This window comes from Argiope bruennichi, chromosome 5, assembly GCF_947563725.1.
Source record: "Argiope bruennichi chromosome 5, qqArgBrue1.1, whole genome shotgun sequence".
Lineage (NCBI taxonomy): Eukaryota > Metazoa > Arthropoda > Arachnida > Araneae > Araneidae > Argiope > Argiope bruennichi.
Genome location: NC_079155.1, coordinates 59,418,543 through 59,442,102, shown reverse-complemented (window position 1 = coordinate 59,442,102; position 23,560 = coordinate 59,418,543). Strand labels below are relative to the sequence as shown.

General features: G+C 27.8%; 1 protein-coding gene across 1 annotated transcript in view; it reads left to right on the top strand.

The window, feature by feature from the left end:
* Positions 1-23,560, top strand: part of LOC129969346 (B-cell receptor CD22-like) — a 297,654-nt gene that overhangs the window by 119,975 nt on the left and 154,119 nt on the right. The window contains exon 2 of the mRNA XM_056083883.1: positions 6,843-7,172. Coding sequence (XP_055939858.1) covers positions 6,843-7,172 — 330 coding nt within the window. The remainder of the gene's footprint in view (positions 1-6,842; positions 7,173-23,560) is intronic.

The window sequence follows — 23,560 nt, the reverse complement described above, 5'->3', positions numbered from 1 at the left end:
TTTAAATCTATGTTCATTCTAAATGATTGATTAAAAAAACTATTATTTTTGAAAAGAAAATTTTAGAAGAAATCGTATCCATAGAACTCTCATGACAAATATTAGTTTATTTAAATTTCAGAATTATTTTGTTACCAAGCAATTTGATTTAAATAAACAAAATCATTGTTAGCATTTGTATGTTTAATGAATTATTTAATTTAATAAAATATCCTAGAATTTCATAGTTACGAGAAGTAAATTCGCTATATGGAATATATCTTGTTCCATTATTAATGATAATATTCTTGGAAATTATTAGGAGTAGATGGTTAAAAGTTCTGAGTTATTATAAATTCCACCAAGATTATTTTAGCTGAAAGAATTTCACGTAATAAGGATTGCAATAACATTACTCTGAAACCATTGTGATTATTTTATGACCAAGAATAGGATAAATAAAAATATGAGCATCCTTATATTATACATCAGACATTAAACCAATAAATCATGCAATACGATGGACGAAATTTAACATTCTTTTAAATATATAAACGAAACAGGATATATATTTCCAAAAAACCTTACTCTTAGCAGTGTGATTTTTCGAATACTCACCGTCTCTATATAAGGAAATAAATTAATGATGGTTTTTCTTAAATGTAAAATCGAAGTAGCTTTCATAATTAATGAGTATCTCAAGTCTCAAAATCATATATTAGAGAAATTAAATTATATATTTTTCTATATTTAAATACTTTCTTAACAGTGGGAATTGCTTATAGGAAAGAAAATTTCCAAATGTGCCAGATGCCAAAAAGGCCAATTGTACTTTTTTCCCCCCTTTACTATAACAGTTAAATGCTTTTATTTTAATATTTGGAGCTATCAATATTCTTCTAATGAAGTGAGTTTTCGAACACATTGGAAAAAGAATGTTATAATAGGTATTCATTCATATATATTGTTTTTAGCAGAAATACAGTAGAAATAGAATTCCTATTAGGAAATAATATTTTTCTAATTTATATTTTCAATGAAATAAACTATTTGTCTTTTGTTCTTTTTCGATTAGCATTTGATGACTCTTTTTCCATCAATATTCAACGTGCCCCTTATCAATGATTTAATAGAATGTGACTTAATTTACAAGGTTTGAGGTTTAAAATTATTGATATCAAATTATATAATTCGTTATTTATGTGAATTTTTCAGATTATAACTGAGATGCCTGATTTTCGAACAAAATGATTATAGCATTTCTTATTTTTTAATAATAAAATTATTTTATTTGAATTTATTTATTTCGCAACATTTTTCTCTTGCCACAAATTTAAAGTTCCTACCTTAAAAAGTGTAGTAGAAACTTTTATAATTTCCAATACACGTATGCTTTCTTCTCAGTTGAAAATAATTAAGGTTATATCTATTTTTTAAAAACACGAATTAAAACATTTGTATTCAATCCACTGTCCAGTCGGCTTATTTTAAACAATCTGACCTTTATCCTCGGGAGTTAGCTACGAAATTACACTTTAACATTTTAACGATGGAATTACTTTCTGCGATGTAAAATGGCAAGCATATGATCACAAAAACACGCCCAAAACGTGCCGACATTTGTGAAATATTTGTTTTTATTTAAAACGCTGTAATCTTCCTTATTTTTCTGGGACAGCTACAATTAAGCTATATTTGAACATTAAATCGGTAATAGTAACGATATTCTTAAAAATTTAACTTCAGATAAAACAAAATATTTTAAAATACCCAATAAAAATCATGATCTGGTCAGTGAAGCATGTAAACGCTTTTCAAGTGTCTTCCCTTTTCTTCTTTAATTCATATCACTATAACCATCATTCTTGTATCAAAATAACTAAAATTAAATCAAATCCTAACCTGGAATTGGTAAAAGCAACTAGAATTTTTTAAAACAAATTTTACTTTTATATAACGAAAATATTTCAAAATCCGGATTTCATTATACAAACATGCAAGTGTTTTTCATGTGATACCCCCTTCCCTTTTTAAATCATTGGAATATAGTAAACTGTCCTTTTACAACTTTTGTGTTTATATCTGCTTTTATCATCCCTCCTTCATTGTTAAAAATTTTACTTTCCAATCAACCATTAAAAGGTAAGTAAGACAGGGAGTAAAAAATTATCTACAGTTTGATTAGATGAATGAGCTATCACTTATGTTAAAGAAATTAATGTTTACTGGCCCATACACATAGGGATGTACTTAAATAAAAAAAAAATAATCCACTTGCATGCACTTAAATAAAAAGGTTTAAATAATAAATAACAGGAGCACTCTGTTTTCAGATTCCTCGTATATTCATACAATATTAAGTACTTTGCTTTAGGCTTCATCGAATAGATTTTAAGAATAGAATCGATATTTTAATGTTTTCTTTTTCTATGTTTCGGGCAACAGAAAATTAAAAAAAAATTCTAGACACTAATAATTTATTAAATTTTTGCCTGTAAGTATTGCACATTTATTTTAAATCATTTATGAATCTTAAATTATATATTATTCATTTCATTAAAAAAACAATCCCATTTCAACCACAACGAAGGAATTTCTCGCCAAAAAAATCATTACACTGTATTCTGACATAAAGCGTTTTAAGCCAATGCAAACCATTACATAGTTCGAGCATTAAGAGCACATCAATCACCGGATTGGGTGGTATTTCTTGCTGATATAAAATTACCGAAATTAAAATGAGTGAGGGTAGATGTTAGAGGTGGAGCTTGCCGTTATCTCTAAATGGTGACAAAGGCTTTCATCTGTGATAGACACGGTCATTCATAATTAATGCCTATCACTTATTCAAAGAGGACGTTTTTAGATGAATACCAATAGGAAAGTGCGGACGACTTTTCAGATATAGAAAGATCTGATGAGAGAATTTGGGTGGCTGTCATGAGGGATAATCTTAATGGAAAAATCTTTCTGATTGACATTAGTTCTTAATAAGATATTAAGGCTAATTTCCAACATTGTTTAATCAAATTATGTCAACGCTATCTAAGAATAAAATAGATTAACTTATCACTTTTATAATAATATGTCTAAATATATCCAAATAAAAAATGACATAAAGAGAATAAGAATAAACAAAGATAATTTTAAGAATGAAATAAACATGGCAGATAATGACTAATCTCCGTTATTGAAAATATACTGCAGCCAAAAAAATAATTTTTTCAATAATATTTGGGAATAAACATAACTCATCTTACGAGTGTTTTAAAGTGGATTTCTTACGTGCAGAGAAACAATATTGGCAAGTCATTGAAATCTAGATAGACTTTTTCTGGCGGAATCACTTACTGTTTGTTAACACAAGTACTGACTAGAATAACCACCCATCTTCTTATCTGAAATCATTTCTAAGGAGACATATACACGTATTTATTTTAAGAATGAAATAAACATGGCGGATAATGACTAATCTCCGTTATTGAAACTACATTGCAGGCAAGTAAATAATTGTTTTAAATAATATTTGGAAATAAACATAACTCCTTTTACAAATGTTTTGAAGTGGATTCCTTACGTGCAGAGAAACAATACTGGCCAGTCATTGAAATCTATATAAACCTTTTTCTGACCATATCACTTATTGATTGTTTATCTAAGTACTAACAAGAATGACCTCCCCTCTTCTTGTTTGAAATGATTTCTCAAGAGAGTAATAACATAAAGGAAGTTAAAGTCATTTATCTCTACCCTTAATACATTTTTGAAAAGCAATTTTTCTTGTTGGAAGCAACTTATTGAAAGATGTAATTAGAAAACCTTTTAGAACTTTTTTTATTACAAGAATATTAAGTAGAAGCAAAACTAAATAAATATTTAACTTGGTGCAAAATATTTTAAAAAGTAAAAAAACTCAGCATACAGAATAATTCATTAAAACGAAAGAAGTATATACCTTCCTTATCTGAAATACTAATACGATAAATTCGAGATCAAGATAAGGAAAATTCGAAGTATAATAACGAAAGTAAAAATAAAGAAAAATCACTGGGTATTTTTTGTGGCGAAGCGAAATTACGATTATTTTTTAAATCCTATTCATCAGCAAAATACTAAATGAGTAAGTACACATAAAATAATTAGAGGTTGGGTGTTTTTTTTCAGCTCTTTATGATTGATTATAATCAGCTCATTATCTTTTTGATGAAAATTATCTATCATTCCAAGCACTGTCTAAACTTCCTTTTTTTTCCAAGTTTCAAAAGGAGCAGTTTTATTCGTAAAGGCACGCCTATAATAAGACAAACAAGACACTTAAACACGGAATTTACTTTTTAGTGATCAAAAGGGGTTTGAGGATGGAAAAAAAATGTCCCGAGAAATATATGGAAAAGTAAATCTAAAATCGAAGAAAATCTTTAGAGTGAACATAACATTTTTTTCTTAAATTTTGTCTTCTTTGCCTCCAGTCTCTTTGATTAATGATACGTTTATCCAGAAAAATTTTAAATTAGCACTAGGCTCTTGTCTTTATTTTTCTTACCATTCATCTTTTCCTCTGTTCTAATAGAATTTTTTCCCGTGCTAACTTTCCATAACGAGCGTGACAGTTTTCGAGTTAATTTGAGTGCGAATAAGTTTCTCCGATGCTACACGAATTTTCTCTAAATAAGAAAGAGTTCGTCGACGAAGTTAAGTATCTTCTCATCAAATTCTTTTATAGTTCATCGTTTTTTTAGTTCTTTACAATTAGTTGTCGTGTAAAGAAGGAACGATCTCCACAGTTTTATCGTCGAAATACAGACAGAAGTTAAAGTCAATTGATTGCATGTCATGTTAAAGGTTTATTTAAATTTTTCCCTGATCTACTTATAGAAGCAGAAGAATTATTCTTTTTTGCAGTTTATAAGACAAAATTTTACATTAATAATATGAATATGAAATTATTTTGTATCAGATATCTTAAATGTTTATAACTGAAAATATATTTTAATTTAAGGTGTATGTACACACTTGAAACTTCGAAAATCGTTCAAAGTATCGAATATTTTTTTTATTCCTTCAAAATGTTCTCTGATTCTTTAGCTTTCAAATGAAACCAAGATGTTGTCAATATTCGAAATATTTCTCGAGTTAAGATTATTTTCCTTGAGGTACTTTCCCTAAAAACTCTAGTTTCGTTGTTTTTTAAACTCATTTTATGAAGAATGATATTTTTCCACTTCATTCAAACAATCATAACTCAACAAGAAATTAACCAAATACAATTATTTATATATCAAAATAATTTGTATGAAATAGTGGATGTTTGTGACTCAATCAAAGTTATATTTATGGAAATAAATTTTTAATAGCTATTTAAAAGTTAAAATTATAGAAAAAGTCTCGCTTTTTCTATTCATCGTTGATGAAAAATGTGTTACAAAAGAACTATAGATTTTTTTAACATGATTGAGGCAGACAACATAAAGACTAATATTAGTCATAATTTCCAACTAGAATTGTGTGTCTGTACAAATTGGAATTTAAGATATTATGTTTTAAAAAATATGCTAATTAGCTCATTAAATATTATTTAATTAATTATTAATTGGTGTAATATGGTTTTATCTCACTGAAATGAGTTTAAACATATATTAATGACTTACTGTAAAAAAACTGGATTTTTAAAGTTAAAATTAAAAAAAAAATCTTCTAGTGTGTACGCACACCTTAAAACATAGCTTAAATGTGGCATAATTAATTTTAATTCAACCAGCATGTATGAGAGGATTTGGAATTTATTAAAAAAAAATTAAATGGTTCCAACTAACTGTGTAGCAAGAATGCAAACGAGGAAAATTTTGCTATTAGGGATATTTTTGAAGCAAGAACAGAAACAGAAGGATAATAAGTATTTTTTAAAAAATAAGATGCGTTAAATACATTTAACTAAGAATAAATTTTGATTTTGAATCTATATTTAACAAGCGTACAATTCATTTGAATTCAACCGATATATAAAAATGTTTTGGATTTAATAAAATAAATGAAATGAGTGTCATTTAAGCAGTTCCTGAATGATATTAATCATTTGTGGTGTTCATATCTTTTTGTAATACTTCTGTTTGGAGTAATATCATATATTAAATTTTGCTTTTTAAATTTTTCCTTTGACACAAATAATACCAAATGATTTATGAGTATCTTGACCAAAAAGGAAATTTTAATCCATTTGATTCATGTTGCACATTTTAAATTACTCTTCAAACATGTCTGCATAAAATATTAAATAAAATAACTTTTAAAAAATATTGCGGAAGAAATAAGATAGAAAAAGATGATGTTGCGGGAATATTCAACGAAAGAGCAGACATAGAAGAATAAAATGCATTATAAATCGTATTAAATTTTTGAATAACCAAAATGTACCACTTTTTAACTGAATTCATATGAATTACAAATGTTTATAAATTTCTTTTTCTTATTTTGTTTAAAATAAAACTAATTTAAAAAAGCTTTCAGGCACTTAAACGAACTTTAATCTCCATTCTTACCATTTCTTTTTTTTTTCTTCTTCTTCTTCTTCTTCTTCTTTTTCTAATTTACAAAATACTTTGAAAAAAGTTTTAAAAATTATATTATTTTATTATATTAAGTATATATTTTATATTATTATACCACATTTATTATATATTACTGCTTTCAAACATTAAAAAATATATATGCCTCTTTGCACTTAAATTGAGGCTTATAAAAATAAACCTCAATTTGATAAGGCATTTTATGAGAAACGGACCGATTACAACGAATTCGCACAGGCGCGCATACTAAATATGCTCTTTACCCTGCTTCTGCTAATCTGATTCCTTTTCTCTTTCTAGGTCGAGAGCACGTAGTATTGGGTTTCATCGGTGACTCAGCTGTGCTTCCCTGCGAAGTGGACCTCCCCAATTGTGGTAAAGTCTACTTTATTACCTGGACCAAGAACGTATCTAATGAGTGGAAGAGGGAGTACCTGTACAGTGACGGAGTGGCCCGGGCCATGGGAGACTTCTCTGGCCCCGAAAGGGCCACTTTCTCCCTCAACAACCATTCAGCACACTTGAGACTGCATGGTCTGACTGTCCAGGACGAAGGCACTTACAAGTGCGATGTCACTTATGTTAGAGGGAAGTGTCCTTCACTGTCTTTTACGAGGCTTTATACCTTGAGTAAGTAGTCATTTACGAGATGTTTATTTTCACTTAATGTTGTCCACTGTATTTACTCCAAGTGATTCTGGGAATGGCTGCTTGTTGTTGTGGGGATGTCGGTAGAATCATGAAATAATACTTGGTGGGGTTTGTTGGCGGATATACTTAAAGGACATATCCTTCTTAAAAGTATTAAAATGGTGAAAAAAATCATTTAAAATTCTTCAACGAGGAAAAACATTGGATTTACATTTACGAAATTTTGCACAAAGTTAATCTTTTATTATTAATGCACATTATAAAGGATTTTTTGAAATTTAAATTAAAATATATATATATTGCTATAGATTTTTCACAATGATTTCGAAACGTATTTTTGCATAATAGTTATTTTGTATATCACTTTAAAATTCAAAAAGTATATTTTTCATTAATATTAATTTTATTTCTATATAATATATTATTACGGCATAAATAAAGATTTAAAATATTTTAAGTATATTTTCAATTATTCTTTGATTTAGATGCAAGATTAATATTCAAGATGGTCACAGAGATAATAAATATATTTTTATGGGTCATTACCAGTGTTATATAATTATGATTAAATTTTAAAAATAATTAAAGATAGATAATAAAAAGATAATATATTTTACTTAATGATTTCGAAGCATATTATTGCATAATATTCATTCTGTACATCACTTTAAAATTCAAGTGAATGCTTTTCATTAATGCTAATTTTATTTCTATATATTATCTTTCTGCAACTTAAATTAAGTTTGAAAATTTTTTAAATAAAATTTTAAAATTTTATTTTTAATAAATTTTTAAAATTTTAAGAATTATTTTTTTATTATATTTGATTTAGGTTAGAGATTAATACTCAAGATAGTCACAGTGCTATTAAATATATATTTTGTGTGTCATTACCATTGTTGTATAATTATGATTAAATTTCAAAAAGTGATAAACAAACCAAAACTTTATAATGATAAAATTTTTCGGCTTAGAAGTACAACTTTTCGTTGCATTTTTACTATATGTAATGCTCTTTGAATATTTTTATAAACTTCCAACTTTCATTTAAGCCTTTGACGTTATTTTAAGTATAAAACTTAGCATTTCGGTTTCAACTAATCGTCTCACCTGGAAGCAACTTATTAAAAAAAAAAAAGACATTTTGAGATTCGTGTCGCAAAAAGACTTAACTAAAGCTGTTTATCTAACATATTTACCTCATGCTGATGTTAAAGATGTATTTTTCAGAAATTTCAACTTTCATTTAAGACTTTAATGCTATTTTAAGCAAAATACTTAATATTTTGGATTCAACTTATTGCTTTACTTGGAATCAATTTATTTATATCGACAGTTTAAGATTCGTATTGGAAAAAAAAAATTAATGGAAGCTTTTTTGTCTAACATATTTACATCCTCCTGATGGTAAAAGATTCCTTTTTTAAAAAAAAAAATTATATCGCATTTTCTGTCTTAAAAGAAAAATCTATTATAGTATTGGAGGAAACAAAATACTGACCTGAATATACTAAAAATAAATCAATTTGATAATATTTTATTATGAAATTTAGAAAATGAAAAACATATATTATTTCTGTGATTTTCTAATTATAGAAATTGGTCATCCTTACAATTATACTTTTCTTTTACGAAAAATAATATAGTTATCCTTTGTTCATAATAACTAATAAATGAGGTGAGAGAATATAAGATTGAATTTTACAGTAAACCTGCAGATATTTAGATACATTGCGTTGCCATTTGTCATTGCGTCAAATACACTTTTCTGTTGCTGTATGTTCCAAATAATCAGTACTTTAAGCCTTTCAATTATTTTATTCCATCATCACAAATATTTTGCAAATACAATACGACACGGATTCAATATAGAAAAGCATCAAACACATAAAAATAATAATTTTTGATATATGTGAAATCGGCCATTTACTGATTTCATACTCAGTCAGCCAAAATTTTATTCAGATTGAATGAATCCGTTATAGGATAGGGAAGAACCAGCGCTAGATTTTCCCTTTTTATGAATTATTAGTTTAGTTATATTAGCGTCGCATTTTAAAGCAGCACTAGGGCTATATTGGGACGGACCTCCTAAATTTGAACCGCCATCAGATGACGAGGAGGGCACCTGAGCAGGACACCCCTCTCAAAGCTTTAACACCACACCTCCCGGAAGACGTTTTGCCTCGACGGATTTAGCATGCACCAGGCACGCTTACACCACGGTTCTTTTGTGGAATTGGATCCCGAACCTGAAACCCTTCGCTTCCGAGGCCAACACCTTACCACCAGGTCACTTTCTGAGTTTCTGTAATCTTAAGATACCACGGATATATTTCTCATGTGTTTGCCATGTTATGTGAATAGTTTCTGTCATGAAAACAACAACTTAATTTAGGTGGCATTCCATTACGCTATGCTCATAGCAGATGAAGGAGAACATAATATAAAGAATAAAATAAATAAGCAAAGAAGAAAATCACAATTTCTCCTTTATTGTGAAGCATTGGATTTTATTGATTTTGGCAAAATAATAAGGTGATGATTCTTTTCATATTTCTTCATGTTTTAGATTATCTTCCACATTTGCTTTTTTTTCTCTTTTTGGGATTTATTCCATAAACCCTTTCTTGATGTCTAATTCCATTACCAGCCACCAGACCACCAGACGATAATAAGATATTATTCTCCAGGATACAAGCAAATATATCGGAAAGTCTAACAAAAGATATGCAGTATAAAGAAATATGTTTTATATTTCATGATTTTGCTTCTAGAATACAACAAAAGTTTTTAGATAGTTATATTACCTATCATTAATTAAGTATGCGTCGTGAATTTCCTTGCAATCTGCATACTTTCCCACACGAATTTATATGCTGCTCTCCATTTAATTTATTGCTTCTTCGATGGAATAAGGAAGAAAGAATACGATTCTTTAACGTGTTCCACAGAGCCTTCTATAATATATTGTGAAAAATACTGGTACAACTAAAATCGTTCCACTAGGAGTGAAAGAAATCTTCAGATAAAGTTTTCTATTTCTTGGAGAAGATTTAGTTTTCATATTCGTTTTAAGAAGTTTGATTCTAGAAAGAGATTCTTTGCTTTGAGAAATGCAATTTTTCACTTTTGCTGATTTTCATAACTAAATTTCACTTGGAATAAAATTATGTGACAATAATAAGATTATTTTAAGTTTATAAATTATATAAAAATTCTTACATTTGATGGATTACATAGGAAGTCTTTAATCTTATAAATATTGAAAAAAATTAATTAAAAGACAAAAAATAATCGTTATATTTCATTTGTTTCTTTATAAAAGTAAAGGAAAGGGGGATCTATGATATCCTAGAATTATATTTTAAATCTTTAAAATATATTTTTTAATAATTTTGCCAACTTTATTTTTAGAAAAACTCATGAATTATTTGCTGGAAAAGAAGCATTAACGAAAAAATTGCTGTTTATGTTATGTATGTCATGCAGGAACTCATTAAAATGTATTCAATTAAAAATAATTGAACAAAACTTTTTGTTACAAAAAATAAAGGAAATGACAGGAAGATATTGCGAAATTTATTAAAGAGAGATAAGCATATGGAAATGTGACTTATTTAAATTTTAAAATTTGCTTCCGATATTTATTACAAATTCATTGCAAAATCTACTTTTCATATTTATTTCAAAATCTTTTAATAAAAAATATGTAATAACTAATTGTGGTAAATAAAATTTGAGTGCGTTGTTTCAATTTAGTATGTATTTATTCTAATTTTTTAATACAAAATAATTTATTAAGCAAAAAATAAAGTTAAAATGATTATCTGGTTGTGAATGGATTTAATGTCATCAAAAAGGCCAAAAACTATCATCACACTTCTCAAATTCAATGAAAAATTAAAATATATATTAATATTTACCATATAGCAAATACATTTTGAAAAGTAACAGAAAATTAATTTTATATAAAGTGACATTTTTTTATATTAAGAAATAAATAATTAAACATAAAAAATCATCTTGGAATTTACTGATAAGTATTCTATAAATTATATATATTAAACGTGGAGGATACGTTTGTCTTCGAGAATTCCAGTTTATTATTTTGGTGAGAAATTCAATATGGAATCATAAAACTATTCTTAAACCTTGAAGTGAGTCTGGCTTTCGTGCCTGTGCTTCAGAACAATAGAGCCTTGTTTTCGAGAAGGAGTTTTACGAAAACATCCGCTATGCATGTGCATGTTTAGTGCTTTAAATCACTTAGAGGGGTCAAACATCCTCTCATGGTTACAGAAATAAAATTCGAGGAGGTGTAAGTCTGGGCATGCAGATTATGACCGAAAATAGTTCTTGCATATCCTAGAACCGAAAAGTGAGTTATTCAAAAATGTATCAGTCGGAATATTCTTAAATATCTGAATTCTAGGTTAAATTACTTTCAATCTAAAAAAATTTGAATTTTAACTTTTATCAGGCAAATATCTTATTATTATAGATACGATTAATGCAATGGATTTCTGAAAGTCAAAATTTGTTGAATATTATGATTTGCATCTTATCAGATGTATTCAAGTCATCATGTTGATTAACTGCAGCATCCATGATTTTAGTTTACTTTAATGATGCATTTTCCGCCAACAATGCTTTTTTTTAATGCTGAGTAAATCAATCAATCAAATGCTTATTGAATATCTGAATTTTATGTTAAATTACTTTAAATCCCAAAAAATGTTCAATTTCGACTTTTATCAGGAAAACATCTAATTTTTACAGATAAAACTATAGCAACCAACTTTCCAATGTCAATTTTTTGATTGAATAACATGATTAACATCTTATTAGATGCATTAACATTATTATGATTAACAGTAATAGGGTTTAGTTTACTTTATTGATGTATTTTTCGCCAACAATACTTTTTTTTTCAAAGTTGAGCACTTACTGAGAATTTCATGGCACTTATATAGTGTGAAAAATGGATTTTTTTAGCGGCATTGTTTATCTTTTCGCTCGTGCTTAAAAGAGCACTCAAACAACCTAATAATAGCTTCAAGTTATCAGGCTTCTTTTACATCCCATTATAAAACATCGATATACCAATATCCTTATATCCGAAATAGGTGCTGTGTTACAAGTTTTGGGTATGTAAAATAAAATGCTAAACAACTATTAAAGTTGCTTTTCTTTACGATGTGATATCGAACACATTAACTTGTGTGTTACGTATTTTTCTTTTGTTTAATTTTTTCTGCAATATTTCTTTTATCGATTAGCCAGAATTTTAACACCATTAATGTGTTTTTTATTCGTGATGGATAAATAAGCGTGAACAATTTATGGGCACAATATACGCATGTAAAGTGTAATTTATATATTCAACAACACAAAATCCAATATTCTGTAATGCTTAAAAATAAAATGACTTTCTAGGATCATAAGATGTTCGAAAATTTTAAAAACAAATTCTTTTCTGAATGGTTAAGCTATTATGCTTTAATTGCTATAGTGTTTATAATGGTATTATTTGCCGTTTAGTAGTAATAGAAGAAATTCTTTTTATTATGATTGCTTTCTAAGCATATGAGTTTGTATTTCTGAATAATTTTCTGAAACTTTACTGAACAGTGTATCATTATTCCGTGATATAATTTTCTGTCTGATTAAGAATTATATTTTTGTTTTCATACAATTTTTCAAAGACCCAAATGAGTAAGAGATATGGAGAAAAAAATTATGTCTGGTTAAAAATTATATTTTTGTTTCCATCCTAGATTATATAAGAACAAAGGAAAAATAGATAGAGACATATAATTTTCTGTCTGATTAAGAACTAATTTTTACATTCATCCCAGTTTTCAGAAGACCTAAATAGGGAATAGATACAGATATGTAATTGTCTGTCTGATTAAGAATGAATTTTTGCTTTCATCGCAGTTTCTGTAAGGCCCAAATGAAGAACATAGATGCAGTTAAATAGCGATATTAGTATGACAGACAGTGTTTCAGATTTTTATACCCCGCTCCCTTTAATCTCAAATGTTTTATATTTACTGACAAATAGAGATTATGATTTATTTCTTTGCATTCTACTAATGAAGAAAGGGTTATCGTTTTAATTATTCTAATAAATATGGAAAAAAATGTCCTCATCTTCGATTCTAAAAATATTTCTTATTTTATTATATACTAGCCGCCTTTGGCTACCAGACGGTTCGCCAATCCATTAAAATTTTAACAATTAAATATTTTACGCAATTCCTACTTTAATAGCTTCTTCAACAAAATATTTTAAAACTTCAAATTTTGGATAGCCATATAATTCACTCATAATATTACAAAGGCCTTCAGTCATAACGTAATATGTATCTCTCTAATTTTCTGTTAGCTCCCGTAGAATTTATACTTTAAATTAAAGTGGAAATGATTAACCTGCAATTAATATAATAATATTTTTTACTGAAACAAAGTATTTTTTTGTAATATGATTACTGAAAACAGTCACTGAGCGTTTAAACTTTATGGGCACTAAAGAATATTTTTCTTAATTTATGTAATGTTTCAAGAATTTGTCAACAAAATTTTCTCAGATTCATCATGACCACATCGATTAACTAACAATGTTTAATTTTAAATACATCAAACACTAAGAAAATAAAACGAATCGTTTAAAATAACCGGTTGAAAACAGGTTAAAAAAAAACTACATAAAAAACGATGTACTTAAAACTATAAGCATATACAAAAAATATATAACTAACATAAATACAATTTAATTATAAAAGCATGCAACTAACCTACAAATAATTTAAATCAAGTCCGCAATCAGTCACAACAATCAGAACACAATGCGCATGCGTGAATTTCCAACGCCAGTTACGGTAATGCAAATGCATGAATTTTTCTACGCCAGTTGGGGTAACGCTATGCAGATTAGAAATTTTTAATTTCCTTTATTCTGTTTTATTTTAATTCAAAAGTACTTCAGAATGTATCTGAAAGATCGATTAATTAACAATGTTTAATTTAAAATGCATCAAACATTAAGAAAATAAACAGAATTGTTTAAAATAATCGGCCGAAAAATATTAAGCCTAGCCTCATTACTGTTGGAAAAAAACTGAAGCCTTACTCATTTGGCAGTGGGGAAAATGAAAAGATTTTTTGGCGGGAAAGTTAGTTTTTAATTAATAATTAAAATTCTAATTAAAAATTCAAAAAAAAGGAACCCCACGTGCACATTCCAGACATCCAAGGTATACATGTATCAAATTTGGTAGCTGTAGGTCAAACGGTCTGGCCTGTAGAGCGCCAAAACACACACACACATTGAGCTTTATATAAGCATAGATGTGGGTGGATAACACGGTGAAACTGACTCCTAAAAGAGGGCTGATTTAATCCAGAAGCAAAAACGGGCTTAGTGTCTTTTCAAATAAATGGAAGATATGTTATTTTTTTTTTTTCATCTGAATGTGAGCCACTAATCAAAACTTCTTTTTTTGCAATCAATCTAGCAATCTCATGACTTACGCAAGAGGACACCACACAGAGTAAAAAAAAGTACAGAGACCTTATGGGGAATTATTATTTCCTATAAGAGATTTCCACAAGTGAAGACATTCTAATTATTTTATGATATGCTAGCTCCAATAGCTCGTACAAAAGAAAACAAATGTATATGTTCTTTATGTTACTCCTACGTTCAAAAAAACAATAAATTAATACCCGCCTTCAATAATATGTTGTTTACTCATCGGATAAATAGTATTAATTCAGTTCCGTTAACCAAATTTGATTAACTGTATCTTATCTTAACGAAAGCGGACGCTAAATTAAATTACTCTTTCATGATAAACATAGAGCATTCTCATTAATTAGTTATGATTGTAAAAGGAAGGAAAGGGAATTCATTCCAAAATAAACTTTTTAAATCGTTGCCGTTCTGAGGACTTGATGCTATTACAAAATTTTATTTGCGATATTTCTCTAAAATGGAATGCGAAAGGAGGCAAATCATCATTTATAAATATCAAGAGGCCATGAAATTTCATAAAAAAGTAGTGAAAAAATAGTGAAAAATAAATAAAATAAAAAAATAGTGAAATCGGTCCAAAGATTGGATACGGGGAATCTGTCAATGCTCCTTCCTGCAGAGATTATATAATGAAAATAGTGTTTCTGAGTATCTTCTTGAGTTTGATTGATTGTAAGGAGAAGAAGACTATTGATAATGTAGTAGGGAGGGTAGAAATTTTTATAAAATAAAATTTGGCATAGGGGACTCTTTCATGATCTTTATCCATAGAAAATATAGAGTAAAGAAATGATTTGTGTGTGTGTGTATGTGCGTGTGTGTGTTTTCTTGAAAATGAGGGACAAGTTAAAACTGATAACCTATAAGTTTACATCTGATAAAAGAGTTGGTGAAATCAGGATAATGTTTGAAAATAAGTGAACAGTTTATTTATTTTAAAAATAAATTTTTAAATCGGTACCATTCTGAAAGCTTGGTGCTATTTCAAAGTTTTATCCTCGATATCTCTCAAAATTAAATGCGATAGAAAGCAGATCACCATTTATGAATATCCAGAAGTCGTGAAGCTTCATAAGTAATAAAAAATAGCAAAATCGGTTAAATGATTGGGCATGGGGGATCTCTGAATGTTCCGCCCTACATAGAATATAAAGTGAAATATTGATTATGTAATAGGGGGAGACTAGAAAGCCTCATATGAAACAAAAATTGGCAAAATCGATGCAGTGATTAGGTTTAAGGGATTCTGTAGTGATTTCTTTTCCTTAGAAAATATAGAGTCAACAAAGGATTTTTAGCTTTTTCTCGAAAATGGAGGACAAGTTAAAATTGATGACATATTTGAAACAATAGTTGATGAAATCAGAATAGTGGTTGAAAATAATTGGAAGGTTTGTTTGTTTTAACAATTATTTTAAATGTATGGATGTTTGCTGATTACTGTATAAACAAAGACGAAAATTTACCTATTTACTTAAAATTAAACTTTCTCTGTTAAAATCAATCATCAAAATAAATCGAATTTCATATTTTATATGACATTATATTAATTAGACTTGCGAAGATACATTAATTTTTACAACATTAATATTGAATGCCTACAATTTTCTCATCTTTCTCAGGTAATACAAAACAGTACCATATATTTTCACCAAACAATATTTTACTTTTAAATTATCCAATTAAACACTCCATTCAAAGTAACTTAAGATAAGTGAAATTGCTCTGAAATATGATGGCAAAAGGATAAAAGTAATAAACCATGAAATTGGAACGAAGAATAGTAAGAATTTCTTATTAACCATTAATAACCCACCTCAGGCTAGTTTCTAAATACTTGTAAATATTGCTGTCAAAATACTTCTTCAAAATTTAAAAAAAGTTTTAAAAAATCCACGTCTTTGTTAATGACTCATTTTAAAAGTCTGTAGGGAACGAGCGCTTAACAGCAAAACTACAAAAAGGCTGTTTCTCTAATTTAACGCAGTGTTCTAAATTGTTAAAGTGATAATTAATACGAAACTCTTTTCCTGAATTTTTGCCTCTCTTGGCAGATATTTTTTCAGCCGTTCTTCGCTAGCAATTAATAGCCTAAGCAGAAAGAGGGGAAGTTAAAAGAAAACTAAGTCCTCGAAGCTTGCCTTCATCTTAAATTTTATATTTACACAAGCCACTCCTTTCCAACGAAGTGAAACTTTCGATGTGATGAACGGTCTTCTGCTTGACTAAAAATAGATGCCACTCAAAAAGAAGAGTCTAATAAGGAAGGGACTTTTTTTTCCTTTTCTCCCCTACATGGAACGGCAAGGTGCGTCGTTTGATTAATGTGCAGACGTTTACAATGGGAAACAAATTGCATTTTTCTAAATTTGTCTTTGGCGTGTAACCAAGCGAATATTCATGCTGAAATCTCTGAATGTAGTCGCACTTTGCTTAATAAACCTTGAGTGGTGAAAGTTCTCTAGGAAAATTAATAAATAATAAAGAAAATTTTTTTGATGTTGAAAGTAGTTAATGGCTAGTTCCTTGCGTTGAAGAAAATTATAATGGGGAATAAAAGCCTAGCTTATAAATTGTTCATCAAGGGCATTAAGAGATTTTAGAAAATTTAGAAGTCACTTGAAAAATTAATGTAAAATTGCATTATAATATGAAACTTATTTATTAAATATATTTATTATAATATAAAAAAGAAGCATATTTTGTGTCTCTAATTCAAAATATCTCTGCAAAATAAATATATTGATGATTCTTATTTATTCATTAAATTTATTTTAACATCTTCATATTTAATTATTAATATTTGTTATTATTATTGTTTATTGTTATATTTTATAATTTTCTGACATATCTTTATTTTATTTTTCTAATCTAATTTTAACTATGCAGTGCCGTTAGCAGAGAAAGAAAAAAAAATGCAATTTATTTCGCCACAGTATGTATTTAATGTCAAAGTAGCAGTAAATAAGCAATGCAATATAATGTAGAAATATTTTGCAAAAAATATTGAAATAAGAGAAAGACATTATGCGAATAAAGTTTGATTCTTAATTTTAAAGTTATATTAAAAAATTTCTGTGCAATAACATGACACGAAGTTAGTGAAAAAAATTAAATTTAAAATCATTTCTAGTAAAAGAATCTAATGATTTTTTTTAAATTCTGTCTTGTTAGTCACCTATCACGCTATAAATACCCTCGTGCCGAATTCAGCAGTTCAATGTTTAACAATTAGCCTAATAAAATGTTTTCAAAGATTTTTAGTTTCTTATACAAGTTACTTATAATAGTCAAAAACTTTGGCGAATCTCCATTTTTCGTACTTTCTTATGACGAACAGAAGTATATTTGTTTTTGTTTTTTAACCAAAATGCAATAACTCATTTTGAACTAAATGGATACAAATAATTCGTTGATTTCTCTCTCTATTTTATGAAACCCATCCAAAAGAAATTTATCGATCTATTTCTTCGTTCAGATGCAATAAAATATAGACTAACTATAAAATGTAATGAGATAAATTTATAAAATTTAAAGCGAAGTTCTATAATTTACAGTGCAGATATAAATTGAACTTTTTAAATTGACCGTCAGTCATTTCTTATTATTTCATCTATATAAATACGATAACTAAAGATTAAAATTAGATAAATGAAATTAATCTTGTGATAATTTGCAATTAAAAATGCTGCTACTTTTCATGTTTGTTATCAGTTCGCCGAAAAAGGGTGATCAATATATATATTCGATTGATTTTCTTTATCATTCTATAAAGTGCAAAACGTTCATGCTCAAAATTCTTTTTTTTTTAAAAAAAATGAGCAGCTTTTATAATATTCACGCTTAAAATACATCGTTTTAAAAGGGAGCGAGGTAGATAAATCATTAATTTAGGAGTATGCTGAAACATTTCGAGGGAGACTAATTCCATCCGCTTCAGTATTCATATCGCATGCTGTATTTTACAAATAATATTCTTGCCAATAAACTTTGGTGGAGTTATTAAATGTTATGACGTCAAAGTCATTTTCAGTGTCACATAATATTAAAAAAAACAATGAATATTAGTCTTAGCTGAGAAATCTCAAAATATGCTTCCTGAGTATCATTAATTATAGCTAAAAATTGGTAAAATTGATTTATTTTTCAAATAGCGATTTACTTCTTTCGAGATTTGCTTGCTTTTAGGGCAATAAAGAATATTTAAAAAAGATAATATGTCTTAGAACATCACGTTTAATAAAAAAAATCCAAGAAAATCACAGATGAAAATAACACTTATGAAAAACATGTCGCTAAATGTAATTAAAATACAATAATGACATTAAAAATGAAGTTATTTCTGGACTTTCTTTTATTACAGTTTAATTGCAACATAAAAAAACCAACTTAATTAATTCCATTTTATTGGAAATAGTGACATATTGAAAATTACTGCTTATCATACATCCTTATTCTTACTTTTAAAATTAAATTTAAAATACAATTAAATCAGATAAAATGAAGAATTCATATAAATATGATTAGAAATATATAAGAGGTAATATTTTAACGGATTTAAATTTCAAAACACTGGGTTTTAGAGAATTTTTTCTGAATTTTGTAAAAGTTTCGTTACAAAACGATGTATATTTATACTGAAACTTATGTATGCCTTTATAACAAAACGACTTTTAATTAAATTTTGGATAAAAACCAAAACTTTATTGTTCAAAGGCTTCTGGGATTTATTCTGAAATAGTTAATCTACTTACAAAATTATACTATTAGCAAACTTTTTTGCAAATATAAGTAATTCTAGAAAAAAAAAGAAAAGATTTGTGATAACCTTAAAGAACTAAATCAAAAATCTATTTAAAATCGTTATATTTATTTTTATTTTATTTCATATTATTTTTTTTAATACATTACTTTTTCAAGGGGAAAATGGTTTATTCTTGAGAAGATGAGCCACACAACTTTGTATTTAGAATAATTAGAGAAACAGAAGTAGGGAGAAATACTTTAAGTACCAAAGACACAAAACGGAAATTGGTACAATTCCAATCTATTTCTAGACTTGAATGTTTATTCCTGAGTAGGAAAGTAAAATAACAGTAACAGTTAAAATCTTGTCTCATTAACAGAGAAATATTGGCTTTCATTTAAATAAAAAACAAGATTCGAAGCCAGTTTCAATTTACATACCAAATCCAGAATGAACAGATCGCGCATGTATTGTTTAAGTCAACTCCAAATCATTCTACCAGAAATAGTTTATTCGGCTATGTGAGTTTATGTAAATTACCGTTCAAAGCTGCAGGCAACTGACTGCAACAACTTTATTTAACTTCTCAGTCTCCTTTCTTTCTTTCTTCGTCCATTCTTCAACTACCTTCACGTGAAGAAATCGCAAATTCTACTGCCAAATCCTTCGAAGGACTTTTAGTCCACGGTTTCGTGAGCGATTTCCCTTCGCACAAATCGAATTATTCAAATCGCTGCGGCCCTGTTTGCAAGGAAATCCGGGCCACCATGTCACGGGTACAGGGACCCGATCTGATAAATCCAATCACTTTTTCCGTGTCCGATGCGATAGAAATTTGTTTTACATGCGCCTGTCGTGGCTTAAACGCCGCATTATCCGCCAAGAGAACGGTGTTATCTGGTTTTCGATCTTCCCTGTCCGATCGTTATCTCAATACTTCAACGGGAGTTCGGTAAAAAAGAAACCAAGAAGAACAGAAAAGGGTAAAAAAAGAAAATGGCTGAATGGAGGTGGATACTGTTGAGTCCATCCATTGGTGCTTTCTTTCCAGTTTATCACACCTTGAAAGTGTGGCATAAAATACGATTCCGACACTTTTAGTTAGCTGAGCGTTCACTAATGTTGGGGTTCTGTGATTTGGTTCGATAGGGGCTGGTGGGAATTAAATTCAAATTGAAACGCAAACAGATAATGCAGCTCGATGTTCTTATTGATTAGTGAGTTTCGATGAAAGGGGAGCCTTAGTTAGAGATTATAGGAGAAATGATTGCAGGGCTATTGTCATTGTACCAGAATCGATATTTTTAGGAAATATCGAGGAAGGTGATTAGGTATTAATTAAAATTGGAATGCTTTATCATCGACAGAAAATTCGAAATAATAGATACTAATCCCGCGATATTCTTGTATTCATTATGATAATATTTGTCTTTGAAAGAGATTTTAATACATTTATCAATTTAATTGGAAATAAAAGAGGAAAAAGGTAATCCAAAATTATTTTGATATTTTCTATAGATGTTGAAACTAGAATAAAATATAGTTTAAAAAAAAGTGCTTAAAATACTGTATAGGCAATCGGATATATTTGCTGCATGATGTAGTAGATAATTATCACTTTTTCTTTTTGCAATTAATATATTGATATATTTATTTTTATAGAAAACTGATGAAAGTGAAAAACATTTCAACATAATTTTTACAAATGAGCTATTTTTTCATAAAAGAATACATTTTAAAATAGACAATCAATGAAGATAAAAATTCCTGTTGAAAGTTAAACATTGATTCATTTATTTTGATAGAAATAGAACCAATCAAAAATTAATTTAATATGAAGAGATGCCTTTTAAAATAGGATTCTAAAGTTAAAGAAGTCAGAATATAAAAATATTGAGTGTTGACATACTGATGTATTCACTAATGAACTTCACTTATATTATTTAGAATAGTATTTGCCTTTAAAAGTGATAAATTTATTTCTTTTGCTATTTTTAATCTTATTTCCAGAGAAGGACCTTTTTCTATTGCTGTTGTACAAAAAGAAATAAAAAAAAATTCATGATAATTTTAATAAAAGGTGGAATTTTGACTTTGAAATTCATTTAAGGAAAATACGTTTCAAAAAATGTCTGTAGAGGTATTTTGATATTTTGTTTGAGAAAACATATATTCAAAAGATATCAAGGAATAAAGAATGATATCTCCCTCCTTATAATGCATATACATGCCAATTCTGCGAATTCCGGAATCTTTATGGAATTCTCATAAAGGCTTATTTTAGATTCTTTTCAATTGCAAACCGAATTTCTTCTAGATTTTACCAAGCTGGTATATTACTTAGGGTATATTAAAAAAAGTCGTGAAAAATGAAACATTCACAGAAAGGCAAAAATCAAAATTCAATTTTAACATTTTCTCGCCATTTGCAGTTTTATAGAACGGTTTTATCAACAAAATTTGTCAATCTGCAATCAAAATATTCCCATAATTTCCAAAATTTTACATTCCTGTAAGTGAAACTGATTTATGAAATTTCAGCGAATGTTATTAATAGCTTATGTTACTTTCAAAACTGTATATATCGTATACAACCTTCAAAGGTAAACAGTAGTTATTATTTTTTTAAATGAAAACAAACTTGTATACAGTTGTATGCACCGTTACTCCTGATTAAACAAATTAATGATTCGCATTGTAAAAGATCGTATCTAACATTCATTTGTTCAATCACACCCCGGGGAAAGAAGGGGTGGGGGCAGCCAGAACGAATATGTGGGGGAAACTTTCTGAATAAATAAAAGGGTTTTCCCTTCGCCTGCGGGGGAGGGAGTGTATAGTAATTATGATGAGGTTGTGTTAAATACATTTCTGATGAAGTGGTTGACCTTCTATGGAAGTGATCTATACCAAAGACGGTGATGGACTTTGGAGGGCATATTGCCGGTTCCCATGTATATGTACGACAGGGTGGGCCTCTCAGTACAGACCAGAAGTAGCTCTCTCATATGTTTTTTGAAGTTAAAAAAGCTATTGATGCTTTATATATCTGCATTAGATTCATTCTAAGCTTTATTATTTAAAATTTATCTAAGCTTTATTATTTATATAAATTTTATTGTTATATAAGCTTTATTATTTAGATTCATCTAAGCTTTATTATTTAGATTCATCTAAGCTTTATTATTTAGATTCATCTAAGCTTTATTATTTAGATTCATCTAAGCTTTATTATTTAAAATAATTTCTTCTAATTGTTTCTTAATAATAATTAACATTATGTTGAACACTAAGTAAATTATTGATTCTAGGAAATTTCTCGTTTTTTGTAATTTTTATTGACTCCTGAAACTTGCAAAAGCATGATGATTTGTCTTCCCTGTTGCTTTTGGTCATTTCCTTTAATTTTTAGATGCATATAGAAAATATAGGATTCCTAATTAGAATTTAAAAAATTTCGAATATAGTATTATATAGTTAATATTATATATAATATATATAGTTTATAGTATATATAGTTAATATTTTAATAAAAATATAAATATATTTATAAATGAAAAAAAAAATATTTGATGATTTCGTAATGAAATAATTATCTGCTAGAGATAGATGAAAACTTATCCTAACACTTATAAAATTATCAGATATTTTCGTGTAATACCTAAATTATTTTTCCCTCTATAGGCCAAATAAGATTTTTAAAAATTAAAAATCCTTCTTTGATTTATATTTAATAAAAATTGGACAATGAAATAGATTAATGGTTAGATTTGAAATGATAATCATTAAACAAACTCTTTTTTGCTCAAAATGTAAATATATTAGCAATTAATTATAAATGTTCCGGAAATATATATATATATATATTTAATATAGATTATGAAAAGTACTGCATCATTTCCTTTTTTTATTTGAAGGAGATAATTATTTTTGGGAAAAAAATTCATTCTGAAAATGTTTCTAAATGAACTTCTTATCGAATCATAGCATTCAGTAATCAATTTAAGCTATACTGATATCAGTCTTTCAGGGATTTTGCTAATAAAGAACAATTTTTCAAGTTCTTTTCATAAAAAT